The sequence below is a fragment of the Geotrypetes seraphini genome, chromosome 6 (assembly GCF_902459505.1).
Source record: "Geotrypetes seraphini chromosome 6, aGeoSer1.1, whole genome shotgun sequence".
NCBI classification, from domain to species: Eukaryota; Metazoa; Chordata; class Amphibia; order Gymnophiona; family Dermophiidae; genus Geotrypetes; species Geotrypetes seraphini.
The window spans coordinates 201,139,773-201,163,941 of NC_047089.1; the positions used below are offsets into that span (position 1 = coordinate 201,139,773).

The 24,169-nt window shown below is 44.2% G+C and overlaps 1 protein-coding gene across 4 annotated transcripts in view; it reads left to right on the plus strand.

Moving 5' to 3' along the window:
• PPP2R2A (protein phosphatase 2 regulatory subunit Balpha) overlaps positions 1-24,169 on the plus strand; it is a 185,034-nt gene that overhangs the window by 154,458 nt on the left and 6,407 nt on the right. For all 4 annotated transcript variants that reach the window (XM_033949040.1, XM_033949039.1, XM_033949038.1 and 1 more), the window contains 4 exons: positions 2,051-2,163; positions 5,168-5,345; positions 5,811-5,975; positions 21,048-21,217. In XM_033949040.1, the coding sequence (XP_033804931.1) occupies positions 2,051-2,163; positions 5,168-5,345; positions 5,811-5,975; positions 21,048-21,217 (626 nt within the window). The remainder of the gene's footprint in view (positions 1-2,050; positions 2,164-5,167; positions 5,346-5,810; positions 5,976-21,047; positions 21,218-24,169) is intronic.

Genomic DNA, 24,169 nt, shown 5'->3' on the forward strand with positions numbered 1-24,169 from the left:
CTCTCTGATCTGTCAGTGGTACTAGATAATTAATGATCCAGATGTGCTTATACGCCCTAATTCTTTTTATAACACTAATGTAAGTTGGCATTTGCAAAGTCACAGACATACAAGTACATGCATATATTTGGGTAAAACTTGTCCTTTAGGAGGAAAAGAAAAAAGGATAGACATGATTTTTATCTTTGCTCTTATATATGGCACATGGGACGATATCATGCACATACCATATAACCCTGCCAGGAAAATTATAAATGAAATAAGAACAAACTTTCCATATATACACTCCATAATTCTTAAGGTTCTAGTTTTTATTTTTCAGTTGAAGTCATTCTGTGATGATAACAGTCTACAGAAAAACAATTTATAAATTTTCAAGCTCGACCAAACCAAACTGGTAACGGGGTGGGGTTGAATAAGTTTTAGTTCTCATGCATAAAGAATGATGTATCAGAACTTGTGCCTGGCCTCACCACCTGTGAGTAACTGAATTACAACTAATGTTGATCAAAAGTCTTTTTCATGCACAAGCACTTTACATATTTCCTTTGTTCTGATTGAGTCCTTAACTCAATCTGCCTGCACCCAAACCCTGTTCTAGTATATATTCATGTTTTGCTCATGATATTCTTGTACAAAACTAAAGCTCTCCTGTTCAGTTCTGAGTTCCTGACTGCATCAAGGTGGGTTTTCTGCAAAGAAAGTACTCCATGCTATGTAAAGTAAATCTTTTTTATACAGTTTGATTTCCACTGAGTGAGTAAAACTTATAATAAGCACGCTACTTCATGCCAAAACTCAATGTATTGTAAGCAAATTGTACTATCACCATTAGGAGCTAGTCTTTCCCATTCATGTTTAATAATCCTAAAGTAATTAAATTGGAAAACAATCAGCATAGAATGATGTTGGTTCTAAAGAGCTTGATTAGTTCCTCTAATAATTATCATTTACTTTCTGTATACTTAGGGCTCCTTTTATCAAGCCGCGCTAGCGGTTTAACGCTCGTAATAGCGCACGTTAAATCACCAGCCGCCCTAGCCACTACCGCCTCTTCTTGAGCAGGCGGTAGTTTTTGGCCAGCACGAGGGTTAGCGAGTGATGAAACGTCGCGTGCGTTAACCCCGCTAGCACGGCTTGATAAAAGGAGCCTTTAGACTTGGATTGTAAGATGAGACATGATTATTTGCAATATCTTGTGATGTTCTGTAGGTATAAACACATTACAAAAAATACAATTTATCTGTATGTGTTTCTGTTTTTTTAATATCTTTATTCATTTTGAAGCCAAAAATAAGTTCAACATATTATACAATCATTTTACACTATAATAGTGCTTAAATTCATACAAAATTATATTCTATGACAAATACATATATCACCCCCCATCTACATATTCAAAAATTGCACTTAAAATTAAAAATATCTTCTGACACCCTCCCCCCCACCCCCCCACCCCCGCCTTTATGCACGGTAATAGAGGATTCTGTTCATAAACAATTCCAATAACTTTGTTCATAGAATTGTGTTTGAAGTAACTTGAAGCAGGGCAGGATTAACTGTTTGGTAGACCTTAAAGAAATGAGCATATTGGGCCCTCAATCATAACATAAATCCATTTTCAAATGCCCTACATTGTTCTCATTGTAGAAGAAAATTGACATAGCACATAATAAATGCTGGTCCTCCTACTGTTCTTTATACCACAACTAACTTACCAGGATTACACACTGCCTTTGGAGCTATTGAGTTAGCACACCTAAGAGGGTCCCCCCTAAACATTTGCACCCTTGGCACATGACTAGTTTGCCTGTGCCATAATCCTGCCCTGGCTTGAAGATAGTTAGTAATGTGCTGGAAGTCATGAAGACATCCTTGTGGTCATATCAGCTGAAGATAGAGATTTTTCATCTGTCTCGCTTCTAGTGGAGAGGAGAGGTGCGTGTGGGAAAAGAAAAATATCAAAATGTATTTTGTCCTGTATAGCTTATCTTTCTTAGGCCATGTCTAGTTTATTGTGAACAGTTCTGGAAACTTTTATATATTTCAGATAAAACAATAAAATTGTGGAAAATCAGTGAAAGGGACAAGAGACCAGAAGGCTATAACTTAAAGGAGGAAGATGGAAGGTATAGGGACCCTACTACTGTTACAACACTTCGGGTGAGCACGTGAATATCTTTTCAGGAAAGATTTTTGGGAACAGGGTGCTAGATGAAGAGAAATAAATCTTATTACCTGGTGGCATTCTAAAGCATTTTTCACTACCTTTTCATGTCATATCAAAATTAGTAGAAAGGGTCCAGAATGGACTGTTTACAATTTTAAAAAATGTTTTTGCAAATTACTGGTGAATTTGTTTTCAGTTTGTTAGCAGGACATTGATCCAGGGTTGGCCCCATAACCATTATATGGCTGTCTCCAAGGACAAGTAGACCAGATGTATGGAGTCTATAAACATGATGATACATAAAAGCCAAATGGCCCATCAAGTCTGCTTATCCGCGTCATCCATTATCTCCTCCTCTCGCTAAGAGATCCCATGTGCCTGTCCCATTCTTTCTTGAATTCAGAGACAGTCCTTGTCTCTACCACCTCTACCAGGAGAGTATTCCATGCATCTACCACCCTTTCTGTAAAAAAGTATTTCCTTAGATTATTCCCGAGTATCATTTCTTAACTTCATCCTATGCCTTCTCATTCTGGAGATTCTTTTCAAACAAAAGAGACTTACCTTGTGCGCATTTATGCCAAGTAAATATTTAAACATCTCTCAAGAATTAAAAAATTTATAACAAATACAAAAATAATAATTCACAAAAAATGTTACCAGCCAGTGGTGTGACTTCCACAGGAAATTAGCATTTGAAAAAAGTGGAGAAAAAGCCTCAAGAATATCTTTCATGAGATGGCAATCAATTTTGATTTTTAGCCGCTCTTGTATTATCACTGGCAATAAAAAAAACTCCACCAAAAATGCAATCTTAACTGGGAACAATCCCTACCACTTTGCACAGGGTCATTAAATCATGTTTGTCTACATGTTCCACAATTTTATTTTTTAATAATTGTTTCCACCATTTTGCCCAGCACTGAAGTCAGGCTTACCGGTCTGTAATTTCCCAGATCTCCCCTAGAAACCTTTTTAAAAATCAGCCTAAAATTGGCCACACTCCAATCTTCAGGTAGAAACATAGAAAGATGACGGCAGAAAAGGGCTACAGCCCATCAAGTCTGCCCACTCTTCTGACCCACCCCATCAAGTCTGAGTGCCAATGATCCAGATCCTTAGCTCGACCCCCATAGGGATCCCACGTGGATGTCCCATTTATTCTTAAAGTCGAGCACGCTGGTGGCCTTGACCACCTGCACCGGAAGTTTGTTCCAGTGATCTACAACCCTTTCTGTGAAGAAATACTTCCTGGTGTCACCATTAAATTTCCCTCCTCTGAGTTTGAGCGGGTGCCCCCTTGTGACCGAGGGTCCCCTGGGGAAGAATATATCGCTTTCTGCCTCGACACGACCTGTGATGTACTTAAATGTCTCAATCATGTCTCCCCTTTCTCTACGCTCCTCAAGAGTGTATAGCTGTAGTTTGCTTAGTCTTTCTTCGTATGAGAGACTCTTGAGTCCGGCGACCATTCTAGTGGCCATTTGCTGGACAGATTCAGCTCGAAGCACATCTTTTTGGTAGTGTGGTCTCCAAAATTGCACACAGTATTCCAGGTGAGGTCTCACAATGGTTCTGTAAAGCGGCATTATGACTTCAGGTTTGCGGCTGATGAAGCCTCTATTGATACATCCCAACATTTGCCTTGCCTTGGATGAGGCCTGCTCCACTTGTTTGGCAGCCTTCATATCTGCACTGATGATTACTCCCAAGTCCCGTTCTTCTGAAGTCCTAGCTAGTGTTTCCCCGTTTAAGGTGTAAGTTTTGCATGGATTTCCGCAGCCGAGATGCATGACCTTACATTTCTTAGCGTTGAAGCCCAGCTGCCATGTCGAGGACCAGTTTTCCAACGTGATCAGATCCTACGTCATACTATCCTTGAGATTGCTTTCACTTACTATATTACACAGTTTGGCGTGACAGGTTACAGATCACTAACAGCAGGTCAACAATCTCATGTTTGAGTTCTTTTAGTACCCTGGAATGTATACCATCCTGTCCAGGTGATTTATCACTTTTTAACTTGTTGATTTGATTAGTACATCTTTCAGAGTCACCAAAATTTCTTTCATTTCCTCTGCATCATCCAGTTCAAGTGGATCTCTTACATCTTCTTCCGTAAAGACCGAAGCAAAGAATTCATTCAGTCTCTCTGCTATGGCCTTATCCTCCCTGTGATTGAGAACCTGCATTCTATTTTTCTGCATATGCTTGTGTTATTAGTATTAGTGTTTGTCCAGCACACTGACATGCAAGGGAACTGAGGAGATTCCCAGTCACAGCTTCTGCTGCCTGTGGCGTAGTGAGAGTAGGAGGCACCCAGCAGTGGCAACCCTCCCCCACTCCTCCCCTCGCCACACTCACCCTCCCTTTTCTCCTTACCTCTTTAAATCTTCACCAGCGTGAGCAACTTCTCCAGCTTGCTGCTTATGCAAAAAGTTGCTCATGCTGGCGAAGATTTAAAAGAGGGTGAGAGTGCGGAGAGGTACTGGTGACCCAAGACAGCGCCCGGGGTGGTATTCCCTCCTGCTCTCCCATACTACACCACTGTCTGCTGCTTAGAATAAGTAGGATTGGGGGGTACTGCAGGGGCAGAGTTCTTGGCTATCTGAGGGAGGATATAGAGCCGTTGTTCAACAGCCACACTTATTGGGTCCCATAGTATAGCTGAGAATAGCTTTTGTGATGGATGGTCTGTATATGAGAGAGTAAAAATTAGGAAGGCATAAAAATGCATAGTTCAAAATAAAGGCTCATGATACCGTATTTGTTATATTGAACTAGAAACAAATGGAGCAAAACAACTGCTACATGAAAAGAAACCAGTACATATCATTCATTAAGAAAATGCCCAGTAGCCTTTTTGAGACTAATGAAGCTCCTTTCCAAAACTTAGAAGACAGTCTAACCATGCTTAGCTTCTGAAATCTACAGGATTGGACTCATGCTGGTATGTCTACACCAAGTATGTGTTTACTAGCTATGTTACTTCTGCAGGTGCCAGTATTCAGGCCCATGGATCTCATGGTGGAAGCCAGTCCCCGGAGAATATTTGCCAATGCCCACACGTATCACATCAACTCCATCTCCGTCAATAGTGACTATGAAACATACCTATCTGCAGATGACTTGCGGATTAATCTTTGGCACCTAGAAATTACGGACAGAAGTTTTAGTATCCTTTTCTAAATAAAAGGAAAGGCTTGCATAAGAAGGATTTTTGCCACAGAGATGCAGTTTCAGCTGAGAACTGGTGACATTATGATCAAATCAAGGAAGGTTTCTGGTTTGTTTTAGAAATATTTCTAGTCAGCATATTAAAAGTGACTGTATCCACAGGAGTGGGAAGGGAGACAAATTCATGACCTGCCTGATGGAGTAAAATATTAAGTTCATTTACAGTAAGTTAAGATGCAAAAATATAGTAGTTAATCTGCAGTGGCAGCACAAGGATAGTCCAGTGTGTGTTGAAATTGAGAACTAGACTAGTTCTTTTGTTTTGGAGCTGCTTTTGATAGACTGCTATTTTGTTTAATTGTCAGACCTTTATTGCCACTCAACATTTTACAAATCTAATTTATTTAGGAAATGTGAGTTTTAGTTGTTGATAGTTTAAATTCCTTCACAAAATGCCCCCCAGATATTGTAGATATCAAGCCAGCAAACATGGAAGAGCTGACGGAGGTAATTACAGCTGCTGAATTTCATCCACACCACTGTAACACATTTGTATACAGCAGCAGCAAGGGAAATATTCGGCTATGTGACATGAGGGCAGCAGCACTCTGTGACAGTCATTCTAAATGTGAGTCTTGCCAGCATCTATCATCTACAAATCTTTACTTTTTTTTCTAAAAACACTCCTGTCACATATTTGCAGGTAAGGATGCAACAGCACAATTGATTTTTCTTCCCCCCTGTTGTCAAGGTTTTATTGATATGAGAGCTGTGATTACAGAGGGTGATATCACACAGTCCACCAAAATGTTTGCAGATGCGTTTCAGGTTTTATAGTCATCTAATGAGGAGGTCTTCTAAAAGGTGCATGCAGAAGATTGTAGATTGTAGGAGACATATTTTCATTGATGGCAACCTAAAACCTGAATCGGGCACACAAGTGAATGATTTCATTGTATGGTGCCAGGACAGTACTGTATTCCTAAAGCTAAGAACTAATTAGAGGCCAACTGAAACCTAATCCACAGCCTAAATTCACTGCTCAGTTTTGGCCAGGATCAAAAGGTAAAACTGAAATAGTCATGCCTGCCTCCACAGAAGGCGGATACCCTCCCCCTTCCCCAGCAGAGACCTAGCCTCCTGACCCACCTTTAAGCCCTCCGCAGGCTTATTTTAAGAAGCTGTTTTGGGAGTAGGAGTGGCTGAAAATTAGAACTGGCATAAGCAGGCACTTAGCACTTTTGGAGGTAATCATGGAATCTCTCCAGAAATTAAAGATAGAGACTCTGCAATCCTCAACTGCTCAGTACTCGTTTGAGCAGCAGTAAAGCACAGACCACATATTTCCCCTCTCATCAAAATAACTAACATAAATAACCCAGTTCCATTTGAAAGCACAGTTACTTACCGTAACAGGTGTTATCCAGGGACAGCAGGCAGCTATTCTCACATATGGGTGACATCATCAGCGGAGTCCAGATGCGGAAGCTCGCAAGCATACTTGCTTGAAGAAACCAGAAGTTTCGAGTCGACTGCACCGCGCATACACGAGTACCTTCCTGCCCAGCGCAGGCCGTGTCTCCTCAGTTCAGATAGCTAGCAGAGAAGCCAAGCAGGGGAGGTGGATGGGTTGTGAGAATAGCTGCCTGATGTCCCTGGATAACAACTGTTACGGTAAGTAATTGTGCTTTATCCCAGGACAAGCAGGCTATTCTCACATATGGGTGAACTCCAAGCTAACCAGAATGGGATGGTGGGAGTGTTGCCAATTTAAGAGAATAAATTTTGTAATACTGTTTGGCCAAACTGTCCATCCTGTCTGGAGAAAGTAACCAGACAATAGTGAGAAGTGAAAGTATGAACCAAGGACCAAGTAGCAGCCTTGCAAATTTCCTCAATAGATGTAGATCTGAGGAAAGCTACTGAAACTGCCATTGCTCTAACTTTATGGGCTGTGACTCTACTGTGTAGGGGTAATCCAGCCTGGGCATAGCAGAATGAGATACAAGCAGCCATCCAATTGGAGATGGTACGCTTAGAGATAGGATGTCCCAACTTATTTAGGTCAAAGGAGATAAAATTTGAGGAGTAGTTCTGTGTGGTTTGGTGCTTTCCAAATAGAAGGCCAAAGCACATTTACAGTCCAGAGTATGAAGAGCTATTTCTCCAGGATGAGAATGAGGCTTTGAAAAGAACACTGGAAGAACAATGGATTGGTTGAGATGAAATTCCAATACCACTTTAGGAAGGAATTTAGGATGAGTGCGAAGGACCACTTTGTCATGATGAAACACCATGAAAGGTGGATCAGCAACTAAAGCTTGCAGCTCACTGACTCTTTGAGCAGAAGTGAGGGCAATGAGAAACACCACTTTCTAAGTGAGATACTTCAGATAAGCCTTGTCAGTTGGTTCAAATGGAGGCTTCATCAGTTGAGCAAGGACAACATTGAGGTCCCAAACCACAGGAGGCAGTTTGAGAGGAAGTTTGACATTGCAAAGTGCTTTCATGAATCTGGAAACCACCGGATGAGCAAAGAGGGGTTTCCCTTCAATAGGCTGATGGAAAGCTGCAATTGCATTGAGATGGACTCAGATAGATGTAGACTTGAGGCCAGAAGTGGATAAGTGCAAAAGGTACCAAGATTGTCTCGGCCACCGAGGAGCAATCAGAATCATGGTGGCATGATCGTTCTTCAACTTGACCAGAGTCTTGAGAAAGAGAGGGAATGGAGGGACTGCATAGAGGAAGAGATTCGTCCATTCCAGAAGAAAAGTGTCTGCCTCGAGGCGATGAGGAGAGTATATCCTTGAGCAGAACTGAGGCAGGTTGTAGTTGTGGGGAGCTGTAAAGAGGTCTTTCTGAGTCGTTCCCCACTGTGAAAAGATGTGATGAAGAGGCGAGGAATGGAGTGTCCATTCGTGAGGTTGCAGAAGATGACTTAAGTTGTCCGCCAAGCAATTCTTCGCCCCTTGGATGTAGACAGCTTTGAGGAAGGTGTTGTGGATTGCCCAGTCCCAAACCTTCAGAGCTTCTTGACAAAGGGAGGCAGATCCTGTCCCTCCCTGTTTGTTGACATAATACATGGAGACTTGGTTGTCCGTCCGAATGAGGACTACCTGGTTGTGAAGAAGATGTTGAAAAGCGTTGAGAGCCTTGAGGAATGCTCTGAGTTCCAACAGATTGATATGACACTGACGATCCGTACTGGTTCAGTGGCCTTGTGTACGGAGACCATCGAGATGAGCGCCCCAAGCATAGGTTGAAGTATCTGTCGTGAGGACCTTCTGATGGGGGGAGGGGGGCATTTGAAAAAGCAAGCCTCCGGAGAGATTGGAAGAAAGCATCCACCAACGGAGAGACTGCTTCAATGAAGGAGTGACTGTTATGTGGCGAGAAAGTGGGTCGCAAACCTGCATCCATTGAGATGCCAGGATCCACTGAGGAATTCTGAGGTGAAGTCTGGCAAAAGGAGTCATGTGTACTGTAGAGGCCATGTGACCCAGGAGTACCATCATGTGTCTCGCTGAGATGGAAGAGTGGGAAGACACTGTATGACAGAGTTGAAGAAGAGCTTCCAGACGTTGTTGTGGAAGGAATGCTCCGAGTTGGATAGTATCCAGAACAGCTCCAATGAATTGTAGATTCTGTGAGGGCTGAAGATGGGATTTGGGAAAATTGATTTCGAATCCCAAACTTTGTAGGAACCAGGTAGACCGTTAGGTCGCTACAATAACCCCCTGAGATGTTGAATCTTTGAGCCAGTCGTCGAGGTAGGGAAATACCTGAAGACCATGGTTCCTTAGAGCTGCTGCTATCACTACCAGGCACTTGATGAACACTCTGGGAGATGAAGCCAGGCCAAAGGGCAACACTCTGTATTGAAAATGCAGATTCCCCACCCGAAATCTGAGATATTGACAAGAGGCCGGATGAATGGGAATGTGAGTGTAGGCCTCCTTGAGATCCAGAGAGCATACCCAGTCGTTCTGCTCGAGAAGGGGATAAAGGGATGCCAGGGCCAACATGCGAAACTTTTCTTTGACCAAAAATTTGTTGAGAGCCCTGAGATCCAGAATGTGCTGCAGATCACCCGTCTTCTTCGGAACAAGGAAGTAACGGGAGTAAAAACCCCTGTTCTGCTGGTCCAGAGGAACTGGTTCAATGGCATGGAGACGAAGCAGAGCTTGAACTTCCTGAAGAAGAAGGGCAGTCTGGGAAGGGGTGGAAGGATACTCTCTTGGAGGAAGCTCTGGTGGAACCTGAGTGAAACAAAGAGAGTATCCTTCTCTGATGATGGTCAGTACCCAGAGGTCAGATGTAATTGACATCCATCGGTGGTAAAAATGATGGAGACAACCTCTTATAGGGGGAAGAGAAGTCAGAGACAGAATGATGGAGGTTATGCTCTGTTTGAGACAGTCAAAAAGGCTGTGAAGCCTTAGGCGCAGCAGAAGGTTGAGAATTTTGTTGCTTCTGAGACTGCTGTTTCTTAGGAGGAGGGCAATTGTAAGGAGCTGCTCTTGGAGCAAAACGCCTTTGATAGATAGGAGGAGGATGTGTAGTTTTGGCAGGAGCTGGCTTTGGCTTAGGTTTGACAATAGAAGCAAAGGATTTTTCACGTTCAGACAATTTCTTGGTGGCTGCCTTGATAGATTCATCAAAGAGGTCATTGCCTACACAAGGAATATTGGCCAAGCGGTCCTGAAGATTAGGGTCCATGTCAATAGTACGAAGCTAGGCAAGGCGACGCATGGCTACAGAGCAAGCAGCTTCCCGGGCAGACAACTCAAAGGCATCATAAGACGACTGAAGGAGATGTAATCTGAGTTGTGATAAAAAAGCAATGACTTCTTGAAATTCAAAGTATTTTTGAGTATCCAAATAACTCAGAAATTTAAGTAAGAGTTATGAGGAATTTAAAATAAGTAATAAAATGGAAATTATAATTGAGGACTCTAGAGGACATCATAGAATTTTGATAGATGCGACGTCCGAATTTGTCCATAGTTTTCCCTTCCCTTCCAGGAGGAACGGTGGCATAAACCTTGGAAGGATGGGATCTTTTTAAGGAGGACTCCACAAGCAGGGATTGATGAAATAACTGTGAGTTGTCAAACCCTTTGCGATGTACAGTTTTATACCTAAAGTCCAATTTGCCTGGAACAGCTGGTATGGTATAAGGAGTCTCCAGGCATCTGGCAAAAGTCTGAGACAAAAGCTTGTGAAGAGGAAGCTTAAGTGACTCTGCTGGAGGTTGAGGTAGATACATGAGTTCGAGATACTCCTTAGAATATTTGGAACCAGCATCTAATTGAAGATCCAAGTCAACAGCCATCTGACGAAAAGAGGAAAAAGATAGCTGATCCGCCAATGATTTGCCTCGAGAAGGACTTGAGGTTGTCGAAGCAGCCTGGGTCGAAGATGAAGCTTCAGCAGGAAAAAAGGCATCAAAAGAATATGGAGACTTGGACGAAGCATCCTCGAGGTGTGGAAGTGGAGACCTCGATTGAGGAGTCGGCGGTCTAGTCAAAGTAGGAGTAGATTGAGGCTTAGTTGAAGAGGGACGTTCTTTTGAAGAAGAACTATGCCTGGAAGTATGCCTCGATCGTTGGTGAGAATGGTGCTTGGAAGCAGATCTCAAAGATCGAGGAGACTTCGCCTCGGAAACAGAAGAAGCCGATGCCACCAAAGAATGGATAGGACTGGAGGCTGTAGATCGAAGCTCCAGAGGCTTGGAGGAGGAACCTCGATGCACTCCCAAAGACTCTGCTCCTTGTTTAGAGTGTGAGGATTCCTGCTGAGGCACTTGCAAAGATTCTGCTCCTTGCTTTATGTGCTTAGATGCCAGACCAGACACTCGCAGAGATTCTGCTCCTTGCAAAGAGTGTGTGAGCTCAGACTGAGGCAAAGGAAGCGGCTCGACCTCGCAGGAGTCTTCAGAATGCCCAGGCTGGATGAGAGGAAGAAGCTTCGGTCCCATATTAGTAAGGAACTGAATGAATTGCTTCTCCAACATGGTCTGGAAAGAAGCCGGCAAGGATGGATCCGCGTCTGAAACCGGACCACCTACTTTAGCTGGAGGTTCCACCGAGGCAGTGTAAATGTGCTTCGACTTGGAAGTCTTAGGCATCTTAAGCACCACCGCTGGAACTTTCTGCTGAGCTATCTGACTTGAGGATACAGGGGAAAATACAGCAGACGTCGTCGAGGAGAGAGCCGCTGCAAACTATGAAGGTCTGATGAGGCTCGAGGTGGAAGCAGTAGAAGCAGGAGGAGTCTCAGTCGAAGGTGAGGCCGAGGTCGCCTTCGAAGTCGAGGGATCGGAGGAGGAATCCATCCCGAAGAGCTTCTCCACCAAAAGACGACGACATTTAAGGGCTCAAGGTTGAAAAGTAGCACAGCGCTTGCACGACTTTGGTTGATGATCTGGCCCAAGGCACTTGAGGCACCGACGGTGTGGGTCCGTAAGGGAAATCGCACGCTGGCACTGGCTACACTTCCGTTACAGGCCAGCACATAGAAGGAAAAACGTCCACCGCAAAATCGAAGCCCTTGGTCTGCAGCCAAGCGGCCTGCCCCGGCAGTCGGACGGAAGATTGAAAAGGTTTTTTTTTTGTTTGTTTGTTTTTAAACTAGAAATAAAGTAAGAACAGCGATTCGTGAAGAAAAAAATACAAACCGCGGTTCAGAGAAGGCACGAAGTAACGAAGTTAAACGCAGAAAACTGAGAACTAAGGAGATGCGCCCTGCGCTGGGCAGGAAGGCACTCGCGCATGCGCGGTTCGGTCGACTCGAAACTTCTGGTTTCTTTAAGCAAGTATGCTTGCGAGCGTCCGCATCCGGGCTCCGCTGATGACGTCACCCATATGTGAGAATAGCCTGTCTGCTTGTCCTGGGATAATTTTATATTTCAAAGGTTGTTATAAAGTGTTCAGAAAACAAGGTTTATGAGAGTCCAAAAACTGGAGTCACACCCCAAAACAAAATCTCTCCTTTTTCAATCATATCACTTAGAAGCCATTTTTCATTCCTAAAGTGTGCTGTGCATTCATCATTTAAAGCATAAACAATTCTTCCCCTCTCCCTACTGCAATATGTGCAAAACTCTGCTGCACGACTCATCTTCTACCAACCTTGCTACACTCATGTCACCCCTCTCCTTAAATCACTTCACTGGCTCCCTATCCGCCTTCGCATACAGTTCATTCTGCTGCCCCTCAATATCTCTCCTCTCTTCTCATACACCTCCATTTCTCAGATAAGTTGGTCTTAGTTGTACCCTTCTCCTCCACTGCCAATTCCAGACTAGAGAGTTGCATGGGGACAGAAATCAAACCTGTCCCCGACCATCCCTGGTAGAATCAAATCCATCCCACTGGAATCAAATCTGTCTCCACCTGTCCCTATAAACTTTAGAAGTAGTTATTTCATTTAATTATGCTACTGAATTAAAGGCTCTGGTAGAGACCCATTTACAAATAAGCAAAGACACTTTATTAAGTTGGAAATATTAATGGGAAGAGTACATACTTTGTAAACAGGTTTCTACCAGAGCCTTTAATGTAAATATAAAATATAAATACTCAGCTGATGAGAGCCCCCAAGCTATGTCATCTGGGGACTTCCTCTGTAGGTGGCTGGGGGTCCCTTTTGCCAAGCTTGCCAGGCAGCAGTCACAGATGCTGGCACCTCAGTGGCTCATGAATGCTGCCAGCGACTGCTGCACTTGGTGGAGGGGCATTCTGGTTATCTCTAGAGGAGGTCCTCTGTTGACAGTGCTTGGGGATCCCCACTAGCCACAGCAAGGGTCAGCAAGTACTTCAACATTGTAGAAATAAAGCCAGAAATACATTTTCTTTTGAACATAATACAAAGATATCTGCTATATACATTTCCCAAAGCTAACATATTTTAGTCAATAAATTCTGTTTTTTACCTTTGTTGTCTGGAGATTTATTTTTCCATCAAGTTGGTCCCAGTTTCTTTTTTCTACTTTCCCGTCTTCTATAAATTCTTCTGTTGTTGTCCGTTGGTTCCTCCTACCATGGTCCAGCATTTATCCCCTGGACCATTTGCAGCATCTTTCGCCCCTGCCCACCAGCCCCGTGCCTAACATTTCTCTTATCACTCCTCTCCAGCACCATGCCACATCTCTCCCTCTTGCATCCCTTTCAATCTGTCCTACTCTTTCCTTTCCACCACAACATTTCTCCCTCTCATCTTTTTCTTTCCTATCATCTGTACCTCACTCTTTCCCTATGACCAAAAATTCTCCTCTTTCTTCCATTCCCCATATACACCATCTCTTTTTCTCTCATGGACACACTTACGATCAAACAATTCTCCCTTTCTATTCCCTCCCTCACCTCAGCATCTCTTTCCCTCCCTTCCTTCGTCCTCTCTCCTAAGTTCATGCCACCTCCTTCCTTCTGTGTCCCACGTTTGGGCCCCTCCCATATCCCAACGTGCTTCTTCCTGGCTGCGATGCACGCTTGCTCCCTCCCTCCTTTTCTGCCCCCTCCCACAAGACTTTACCTTCCTGCCTTCCAGCCGCATTTCTTCGCAGGGCAGCAGGCGCTGCACATGGCTGATGCGATGCCTTCTTCCGACATCAGCTCTGTCGGGGGAAGACTTCTGGGTCGGATAGGGGTGGCGTGCTGGGAGTGCTTCATAGCGGAGCCTGATGGAGGACAGGAAAAGGAGACAAGCTCCTCAGTTCGACCTGCCTCCAACCCAGCGGGATCACCGAGACCATGAGGGGAGTCCTCACGGGATCCCATGTGACCCGAGGGGGCATCCCCACGGGATCCCCATGACCTGAAGGGAGAACCCATGGGGTTTTTTGGGGTGGGGATCTACAGCTAACAACTAAAACTCCCAAAACTTAATTCTGGAGACCCCCCAAATCGATCTCTCAGGCTGTCAGCCATACTGTCCCATACTGTATGATAGGAGTTGCTGAAAAGAAGCTGAAACAGCTTACAGAGAGATCTTTTGCCTCAAGAAGCTTGCAAGTTGGACTGTCGCTATCTTCTGACTGCTTCTCGAACTCAATGCACTGGTTGGAGACCTCCACCCCTCCTGGAACCTGCGCACGCTAACGGGTGGAGGAACGCAGTTGGCTTCAATCCTGGATTTACTGCCACAGACCCACTTGGCCTGCACTCAAATCCATTAGTGGACAAACCTTTGGAATGGACCCTGAGTCCCAAACTGAGAATTCAGGCTGTCCAGGTAGGTGCACTGCAGAGCAGCCAACCCTCTGGAAGCAGACTTTGATTATAAAGTCTACAATCTTCTGTAGCTAGAGCTGTCCCCCACAGGGAAACCTCTGCAGCTCGAAAGTACGTAGACAAAAACATAAGCAATACATTAGACAAAAACATAAGCAAAGAAGCTCCTATTGTCTCACTTGTAGGAAGACAACTGGAAGTTGGAGGGCAGTCTAGATGTAAGAGATGAGCATAAAGCTATGCTAATGAGACTTCCTACAAAGGATCTCATGAGATGGGATGCATAACCCGAGTGTTCAGGAATAGATTGGGGTTATACAAGAATTCTAATTTGTGCTCCCTCATTTTTCATATATCAAAAAAAGAACAGTATTGTATAGTGCCTTCTGAAAACACCTTTAATTGCTATTTCCAGTGCAATAGGTGAGACATTCTAGACTATATAGAATTATTTCCCACTACTTGCATGATCTGAAGAAGAAATTCATTGCAGGTTTTTCACTCTATCTAGTGCAGACATGTCCAAATTTGGCCCGTGGGGTGATTAAATTTGGCCCGCGATCTGGCCCACCGTTCCTTCCTGTGGCAGAGAGAATGCATGAGGACACGTGAATGGCTGGGGTCAGCACTCTTCCTCATTGGCCCTTGTGCTTGTCCGTCACCACTGAAACAGACGTCCGATTGATGGGAGCAAGTATGCTCCATTTTCCTCCCTCCAGCGTTGAAATTGGAGCCCTGCCGCCACTGCAGCACACCAGTTGGAGACACCAACAGTTGGAGAGCTGATGGAGGTGACGAAGGGCGCATCCAGTCAAAAGCATCCAGCTGTACAACATCCAGGTGGGCCCCGTCAACCAAAAGCGATCCCTCAACGACGCCAGTGGGCTGCGGCACTTCAACCAGGCCCCGGTAGACAGGAGCACGATCCCACGAACACAAAATAGCAGCAGGGGAAAAGTGGCCGAAATTAAGAGGTGCTCCCGGCACTCCTCACCGCACAGGTCTACAACAGGCAGAGCCCAAAAGAGTTCATTGCAGGCCAATAAGTAATATTGAACTACTAGTGTTTAAGCCCGTTAGATTAACGGGTGCTAAATGTCTCCTGCTTTTGAACCTGGGCAGGGGCAGAGGCAGAGCCGGGGCGGGAGGGAGTGACGGTGGGAGAGCAATTTCAAAGCTTCAGCAGCGGCGGCTCCTTGACCAATCCGCGCTTACAACGTCCCCACACTTATGGTCTGGCTGGCTCCCCCACTAAAGCCCTTCGCAGCGGCAGCCCCTCCCACATCCGTCCCCGTGTCCCAAGCCTCTCCGAAGGCCGGCTCCCACGAAAATGGTACCCCTCTGTCCAAAGCCGCAGCAGAAGCCTCCCTCAAGACACATTTCAAATCTGACATATTGTAATCACAAAACAGAAAATAAAATTATTTTTCTTACCTTTTGTTGTCTGGTCATTATTCATATCATGTAGGGGTCCCAGGCTATGGTTGGCTTTTGATAACTGGCTTGCCAGGGCCCCTTCTTTCTTCTTCCCTCCCTCCATCCCTGCAGCTGAAGACAGGCACCTCCCCCCAGTGGTCTGAGACAGGAGGGAGCAGTTAGGAGAGGGTCTGAGGGCAAAGAGGGGCTCAACAGCACACAACCACCTTTCCTTCCCTCCCTCCATCAAGTGCTCCAGTGGTCTGAGACAGGAGGGAGCAGTTAGGAGAGGGTCTAAGGCTAAAGAGGGGCTCAACAGCGCCCAACCACCTTTCCTTCCCTCCCTCCATCAGGTGCTCCAGTGGTCTGAGACAGGAGGGAGCTGTTAGGAGAGGGTCTAAGGCTAAAGAGGGGCTCAACAGCGCCCAACCACCTTTCCTTCCCTCCCTCCATCAGGTGCAGTGAATCCACCAATGTTAAAAGGAGCCGCGTCGAAATCGGAGGCCTGCCACTGCTGTAGCACGTTCCCCTCTGCCTTGGTCCTGCCCCTTCTCTGACATATGGGACCGCGGCAGAGGGAATGTGTTACGGTGGCGGCAGGGCTCCAATTTCAAAGCAACTCCTTTTAACATAGGCGGAGATGAACTGTACCTGATGGAGGAAGGGAAGGAACGGTGGGCCAAAATTTGGCAACGGCAGGAATTGTTTTGCGGGCCAAGCACCGTGAAACTTTGTTTCTTTAGGCAGCCCCGGTTGTTTACTTGGATTCAATGTGAGCCGGGTGAGGAAGGCCGCCGCAGCCTCGCGGCTAGGTAGGGGGACAACAATGGCGCTTATGCTCAAGCCCCCGCCGCAGCTCCTCTCTCGATCCTGGTGTGGTTCGAGAGGGGAGTCGTGGCGGCGGCTTGAACATAAGCGCGATTGTTGTCCCCCTACCTAGCTGCGAGGCTGCGGCGGGGTTTCCATGGCAACCCGATCGCGGATCTCAGTGTAGGGCCGGGTCTGGCGGCGCCGTGTAGTGCGGAAGCGGGAGGCGGGACCTCAGCACAGCGCCGCCGGCCCCCAGGAGCTCGAGGCCGGCTGCGGACATGCCTGGCGTGGCATGGTGCAGGAGGAACAGTGATCGGTGGAGAGCAGGTGATGACAGTGATAGGTGGCGCGAGGTGGAGAGTAGGTGATGACGTAAAACGTGCGCATGCGCACTCGTGTTTTCGCGACGGATCAGGGAACACGTTTTTTTTTAGTGCGCATGCGCGGCCTAGCATTTTATTATATTAGATTCTGCTGTTAACGGCCATGTTCAGGTTGTTTAATCAGAGAGGATAAAAAGACAAAATAAGGATTAATCAAAACAAAATCAAAAAGTAAATATAGGACAAAAACACTAAGAGTAAAATAAAAATAATAAAAAGATGGCAGGAGGCACCACAACACAGATCAATATGGGATTACAGTATGTCAGATTTGAAATGTGTATCCTGCCAGAGCTGGTGTTAGATAGCAGGCGTGAACTAGGACCTAAAAGAGAGAGGAAAAATCTTTTTTAAATTTATTTTGTTTACATCACAGAGCCGGTGTGGGTTTGGAGAGGTTGTAATCCTATACTTCTACTAAGACTAAGAGGTCCTTTTATTAAGGCGTGCATTTAGCACGCGCTAAATCTGTTAGCGTACCTTAATAAAAGGACCCCTTAAGTATCTTAATAAAAAATTTGGTTTGTGAAAGGTTTATAAATTTTTTTTTAATCAATGTAATGAGTCTCTATCTCTGAATCTTTGTTGCATAAGTTGTGGTGGTGGTTGATTCCAAATAGAACATATGAAAGTATTATACAAAAATGGTGTGATGAATTGGGGATTCAATTATCACTTCAAGATTTTAGTCAAGCTATTCATCATTTGCCTAAAATTATTACGGGATATGTTTGGAGAGAATGTACGTGTAGAGTTTTGCATAGGGCATATTTCTCACAGGTACAAGCATTTCATGCAGGTTTAGTTAATTATCTTATTTGTATCAAATGTGAGAAAGATCCAAATACTTTATCTCTTGCATTGTGGAAATGTCATCTTATTAAATCTTTCTGGTCTGCCATCTTATTATTTTTAGGTTCTTTATGGAATTGTCAATTGATGGAATCTCCAAGGGGGGTGATATTTGGTAAAGCTGCGGCTTGTGGGGTTTTTGGTCAGGGAAGAAGTATTCTATTTCAAAAGGCATGTATGATTGGTCTTAAATGCATTTTGCAATATTGGTTACAGAAAGATTCGCCTAGTTATTGGCATTGGAGGAATCAATTTCATCATTTAATTTTATTTGAGGTTTGGGAGGTTCGTAAATTTCCTAGAAGAACTTGGTTATTTTGGAAAATTTGGGACCCTTATATACAAAAATTATCCTCTAGAGCAAGAAGTATGATTCTTAATACTTTACATTGAAACTTTGGAATTGTTCTTTGCATTTTTAGTATTTGGTAATTGATGTCACCTTTCATTCTAGGGTCGGGGTGATAATAGGGGATGATAGTAATATATGTGGAATTATTTGAATTGTATTTTGTAGCGTGCTTAGAGGGCTCAGCGGTGTTCCGCAGCGCACTGGCTGCATTTTCGCACCTCCGCCCATCCCGGTGACTAGCAGCCCAAAGATCAGTTTGGACGATGAATTTCCAGTTACCAGACACAAGGGCTCTGTGTCTGGTCTGGTAACTGTGAGTACAAAGAGAAGCTGAAAGGCTCCAAAATCGATCTTTTAAAAAGTTAATTTTGAGGGGTTTTGAAGGTTTCCTAGTGTTCCTCTGTGCTCCACCATCTGAAATATGTAATTTTTGTATGGATTCATAAATCCATTTACATTCTTGTGGGGCTACTGTCCCATATTTCTGTTAAGGCACTTTCTGCCAGGAATATAGCTTCTTCATGGACGGAAGCTATATCTATTTCTCCTGAGGAGATTTGCAGGGCGGTGACATCTTCTTTTCCACACGTTTGCCAAGTTCTACAGAGTGGATGTTGCTGCCAGACAGGACTCTGCCATTTGGGTCCTCGGTCTTAAGGATCGGCACAGCAAGCCCACCCTAGCTTTCTTGGGGGATTGCTTTTGTATGTCCCTAGCTAGCATGTCTCACCTATTGCACTGGAAAAGGAAATTATGTACTTACCCTGGTAATCTCTTTTCCAGTAGATAGGTGAGACATTCTAGACATTCGCCCTGTCCTTGCTGTGCCTGTTTCAGATTTCAGTCTCCTTCTGCTTATCCAATCTGTTTCTTGGAGATCAGTCAACCCTTTGGGGTTAACAAAAGTTTGTACATATGTATAACCTGTTGTGGGAGTAGTTCTTAACTCCTCTGTTGGCGGTTAATGGCACTGTTTAGTTGTTTGAGCAGAACAATAGTTTAGCCTGTCGTTGCAGGTGCCTCTGCTTCACAGATGAGTGTGTCTCTCTATGCTTGGGTACTATGACCGGGCGTGACCCTAGCTGGGGCCTAACCTGGAGCACACGGGCCTCGGCCGAGCGGTAAGGCGAGGCCTGGAGTAGGTGTAGTGGAGTAAAGGCAGCAAACACATAGGTGTTTAAGATGGAAAAAGAAAATGTGCTTTATCGGTTTACACCAGGGGTGTCAAAGTCCCTCCTCGAGTGCCACAATCCAGTTTGGTTTTCAGGATTTCCCCAATGAATATGCATGAGATCTATTTGCATGCACTGCTTTCATTGGTAAGTTAATAGATCTCATGCATATTCATTGGGGAACAAGGCAAACCAGGGCTGGAATGGGTAGCCCAATCAGCTCAGATGCAAGGAGTTTTAATCAGCCCAAAACAACCTTGAGAGTGGATATCCTGAGCCATGGGAGCTCAGGTGATTGGAATGCTGAGCTGATTGGGCTACCCATTCCAGCCCTGGTTTGCCTTGTTCCAACCCTGGGGCATGCTGGGACTGGTAGTTCCTGCCTTTTCCCTATGGTTTGCTGTTTAGAGAAAACACTTGGGCTAATTAGCCTACTCACTCCAGCCCTGGTTTGTCTTGCTCCCAGTCTGGGGCATGCTGGGACTGGTAGTTCATGCTCTTTCCATGTTGGCTTTTTAGGGAGATTAGAACAGGCTTTGACTAACTTATCAGTTTTAGAACTGGTGGGTAAAGGATTCTGCTGGTACTGCAGTGCTCTGGACTTAACTCTGGGGACAGGTATTACATCTCCTACAGTCCAGGCCATGCCTCCATCCCTGTTTCTTGAGCACTGCAGGGTTTCCTTTACCAGCACAAGGGTGACACTGTTACAGTACTGACTGATAAAGGGTGCTAAACTAGCCTGTGAAGTATACTAGAGGCAGAGTGAAAAACCTGAAATGGATTTCTTCTGCAGATCATGCGAGTAGTGGGAAATAACCATATAGTCTAGAACAGGGGTGGGCAAATCCGGTCCTCAAGGGCCGGAATTCAGTTGGTTTTTCAATATTTCCCCAATGAATATGCATGAGTTCTATTTGCATGCACTGTTTTCAATGCATATTCATTGGGGAAATCCTGAAAACCTAATTGGATTCTGGCCCTCGAGGACCGGAATTGCCCAACCCTGGTCTAGAATGTCTCACCTATCTACTGGAAAAGAGCTTACCAGGGTAAGTATATAATCTCCTTATAGAGGTGTATTCATTAGTCTTATAGAATGTGTTAGAACATATATTGATGACTTTACCAACCTATAAAAATGGGATGAAATTAAATGATAAATAAAATAGCTTGAAATGTGAATTATTCAAAACATGACAACTAATGAAGGATCAAACATTGATGGTTTAAATTGCAAGTCTAAAACATACCACATGATCACTTAAAATCTTTCTTTGTGTGTTACATTTAAACAGGCTAACTATATTGCATCAGTATGAGTTTCAAGATACACTTTTAATGCTATTAGTGTATGAGAAATGATTGTAGTTCTGTTGATGGAAAGAAGAAACAGTACATTAAACTGAGTTCTTGGGATTATGTAGAAATGTCTAAATCAGCATTTTCCATCTTTTATTTACTAATTTTTGTTTCTAGTGTTTGAAGAGCCAGAGGATCCCAGTAACCGATCATTTTTCTCTGAAATCATCTCATCAATATCAGATGTTAAATTCAGCCATAATGGTCGTTATATGATGACTAGAGATTACCTCTCGGTCAAAATTTGGGATCTGAACATGGAAGACAGGCCTGTGGAAACATACCAGGTATGCCATTTTGGAGCTGACCATGACACTTTCAGATACAGAAACAGAAAATGATGGCAGATAAAGACCATACAGCCTTTCTAGTCTGCCCATCTACACCAATTACTAAGCCCTACAATCCCTTCCTCTCCTTCGGAGTCTTCTGTACTTGAATTCAGATACAATCTTCATCTTTATTGCCTCCAATGAAAGGCTGTTCGGTGAATCTACAAGTCTTTCTTGAAAGAGATATTTCTCGAGATTACTCCTACTACCCTCATTACCCTCCTCCTGTAACATCTCATTCTAGAGCTTTCTTATAATCAAGAGGCCTGCCTTGTGCATTTATACAATGGAGGTGCTTAAAATCTCTATCATACTCATATATCCCTTCTCTCAACTTTCTTCAAAAGTATATTTCTAATGCAATAGGCACATCGTTCCTGAACTCTTGGGTAGTCTAGCCCTTCCTGTGAGATCTTTGTAGAGAGCCTCATTAGCATTTTCTTCACTCCGCCTCTCATAACTCTGAGATGTCATGTAACTCTTCAGTTTGTCTCTCTACACACAAGATGATAGAAGCCTGTCCTGCTTGTTTATTTTCCATTTAATTAGGGTATTTTTCATCCAATCATGAGGCTTTTTGTTTGTGCTGCAGAAGCTCCCAGCTTGGGACATCCCTGACAGCAGGAGAGCTCAGACTGAGGTCAGATGACTTAGCCAAGGGGCAGACTGCTTTGCAGTGCACCCACTTGACCAGCCTGCACTGACAGTACGGAAGCTCAGAGACCCCTTGGGAGCAAGGATCGCCCCAGGTTCTGTCCACAGTGGGTTTGAGTGCAGGCTGAGTGGCTCTGTGGCATTTATTTTTACCTGGATTGGGGCTGACTGCATTTCTTCCCACTTGCTGTGTGCTAGGGTTCTACTGGGGGTTGAGGTCTCCAGAGGGTTGGAGAGGCAGTCAGAAGAGGCAAAAATTTCAGTTTGCAGGCTTATTTGAGGCAGAAATTCTCCCATCTCTCTGGCTGCAGTTTCACCCTAGGCAGTTTCCAGCACAAGCATGACACAGTGAAGTACAAGTCTTAAAGCATGGGGCAGAAAATCGGGAGTGGGAGGAAGTTCCTTTAAAGTGATTTTTTTATGGTTCTGGTTTAGAGCTAGAGTCTCCTACCTCTAAAATCCCCAAATCGATAATTCTGACCCTTAGTTCAGCTCCTATGGACCATTTTTATATGTTAAAATTGCTGCCAAGGCAGACATCTTGAATTTCCCAATTTGAAATTAAAAGCCTCTTATCTGCCTCAGAATACCTTGAATTTGCTTAAAATAAGGTAGGATGGACTCCTCTAGCCAGGATACATCAGATTCATGTCTCTAGTTCCTCTGGGGATTTGGTATCCCAGATGGCTCGAGTTCCAGGCCAATAGTCCTGCTTAGAGCCAGGAAAAAGCAAAAATGCATCCCCAGTATAGTGCAGCCGCACACCTGCCAAAAAAAACCCAGAAAAGGACAAGGGAGCGATTGCAAGGGACCTCAAGGTGTCCTGGGTATGGTTTTGCTACAGAATTTATCAATATGCTGTATGAAGCACATTTGTTTAACAACGGCTGCATAGAGACCTCAGGGTTTACGGCGATTCTGGGGGTCTCTCCCGCCAAGAGTGCAATTTCCCCTCAATGGAGCCATGTGGAAGAGATGGGGGTTCAGCAGGAGGAGGACTGAGATGATACGGAATCAGTTATAAATGCCTTTACTTTCCTTTTTTTAAAAAAAATGATTTAATGATTTTAACAATTTAACAGAAATTGGAGTATTAGTACCATATTACAGTATATAACATAGAATACATTCAGAATAGTGAACTAATAAATTAGCATATCTTATCATCCCAACAATTAAAACAACCCCACCCCTACTTCCCTCCTTCCCCCCCTCCAAGGAGACTTGAATTCCCAATTCGCAAGGATAGGCTGGTATGCAGTTCAAATCTTTCAAAAAACTTCTCTTTCCAATTCGATATACCTCTTCCAAATATCTCTAAATTTCGACCATTGGTTCGTTAAAAGTGCCGATAATCTATATTTTTCACAAACTACTCCTAAATGGTCTCTCATATCTCTAATTGTGGGTGGGTATGTTTGAGGAACTCCATTGTTGAGCCAATGTGAATCGAGAAGCTATAAATGCCAAATCCATAAGTTTAGATTGAGAAGATGTTAGTCCCTCCACTCCTACTCCCAACAGTGCTTTTTCAGCATTCACTTTAAGTGGAGTTTGAATTAACTTACTCATATAATAAAATACCTGCTCCCAGTATTTCTGAACCTTTTGGCAGTTCCACCACATATGGTAGAATGTGCCTCTTTCACCACACCCTTTCCAACAAACAGCATTATTTTTATTAGTATATTTGCTAATTAAAACCGGTGTAATATACCATCGTACTAAACGTTTAATAGCATTTTCTACCAGTGAAGCTGCTCTGGCTATTTGGAAAAGATGTGCCACAATTGCCCCCCACTTATCAGTTGACCATTCCTTCCCCAGGCCTTTACTTTCCCAGTCTGGATCCTTAGTAGCAGAGGAGAGTCAGATCCGGATATGAGAGAGAGGACTTGACTGTATGCAGGCTGTTTAATCTCTCAGCACTTCCAGAGATAATTGAGGAGTCTCTCAGAGAATTAAAGATAAAGACTCTGCAGTCCTCAGCTGCACAATGCTCACATATGAGCTCACATATAAGGCTCAGTCTACGTGCTTCCCCTCACATCAGAGCATTATTAAGATTATTAACGGACCATTGGGAAGCCCCGGAGGGGCCTCTTTGGATGGCCAGGGCCATAGTGAAGCTTTACCCAAAGGATGCAGATTTTAACCAACTTATATGTCCCACCAAAGGTGGATTCCCTGGTGGTGCAGGTTACCAAGTGAACCCAGCAAAGCTGAAGTGGTATTAAAAAGACACCCCTTTTT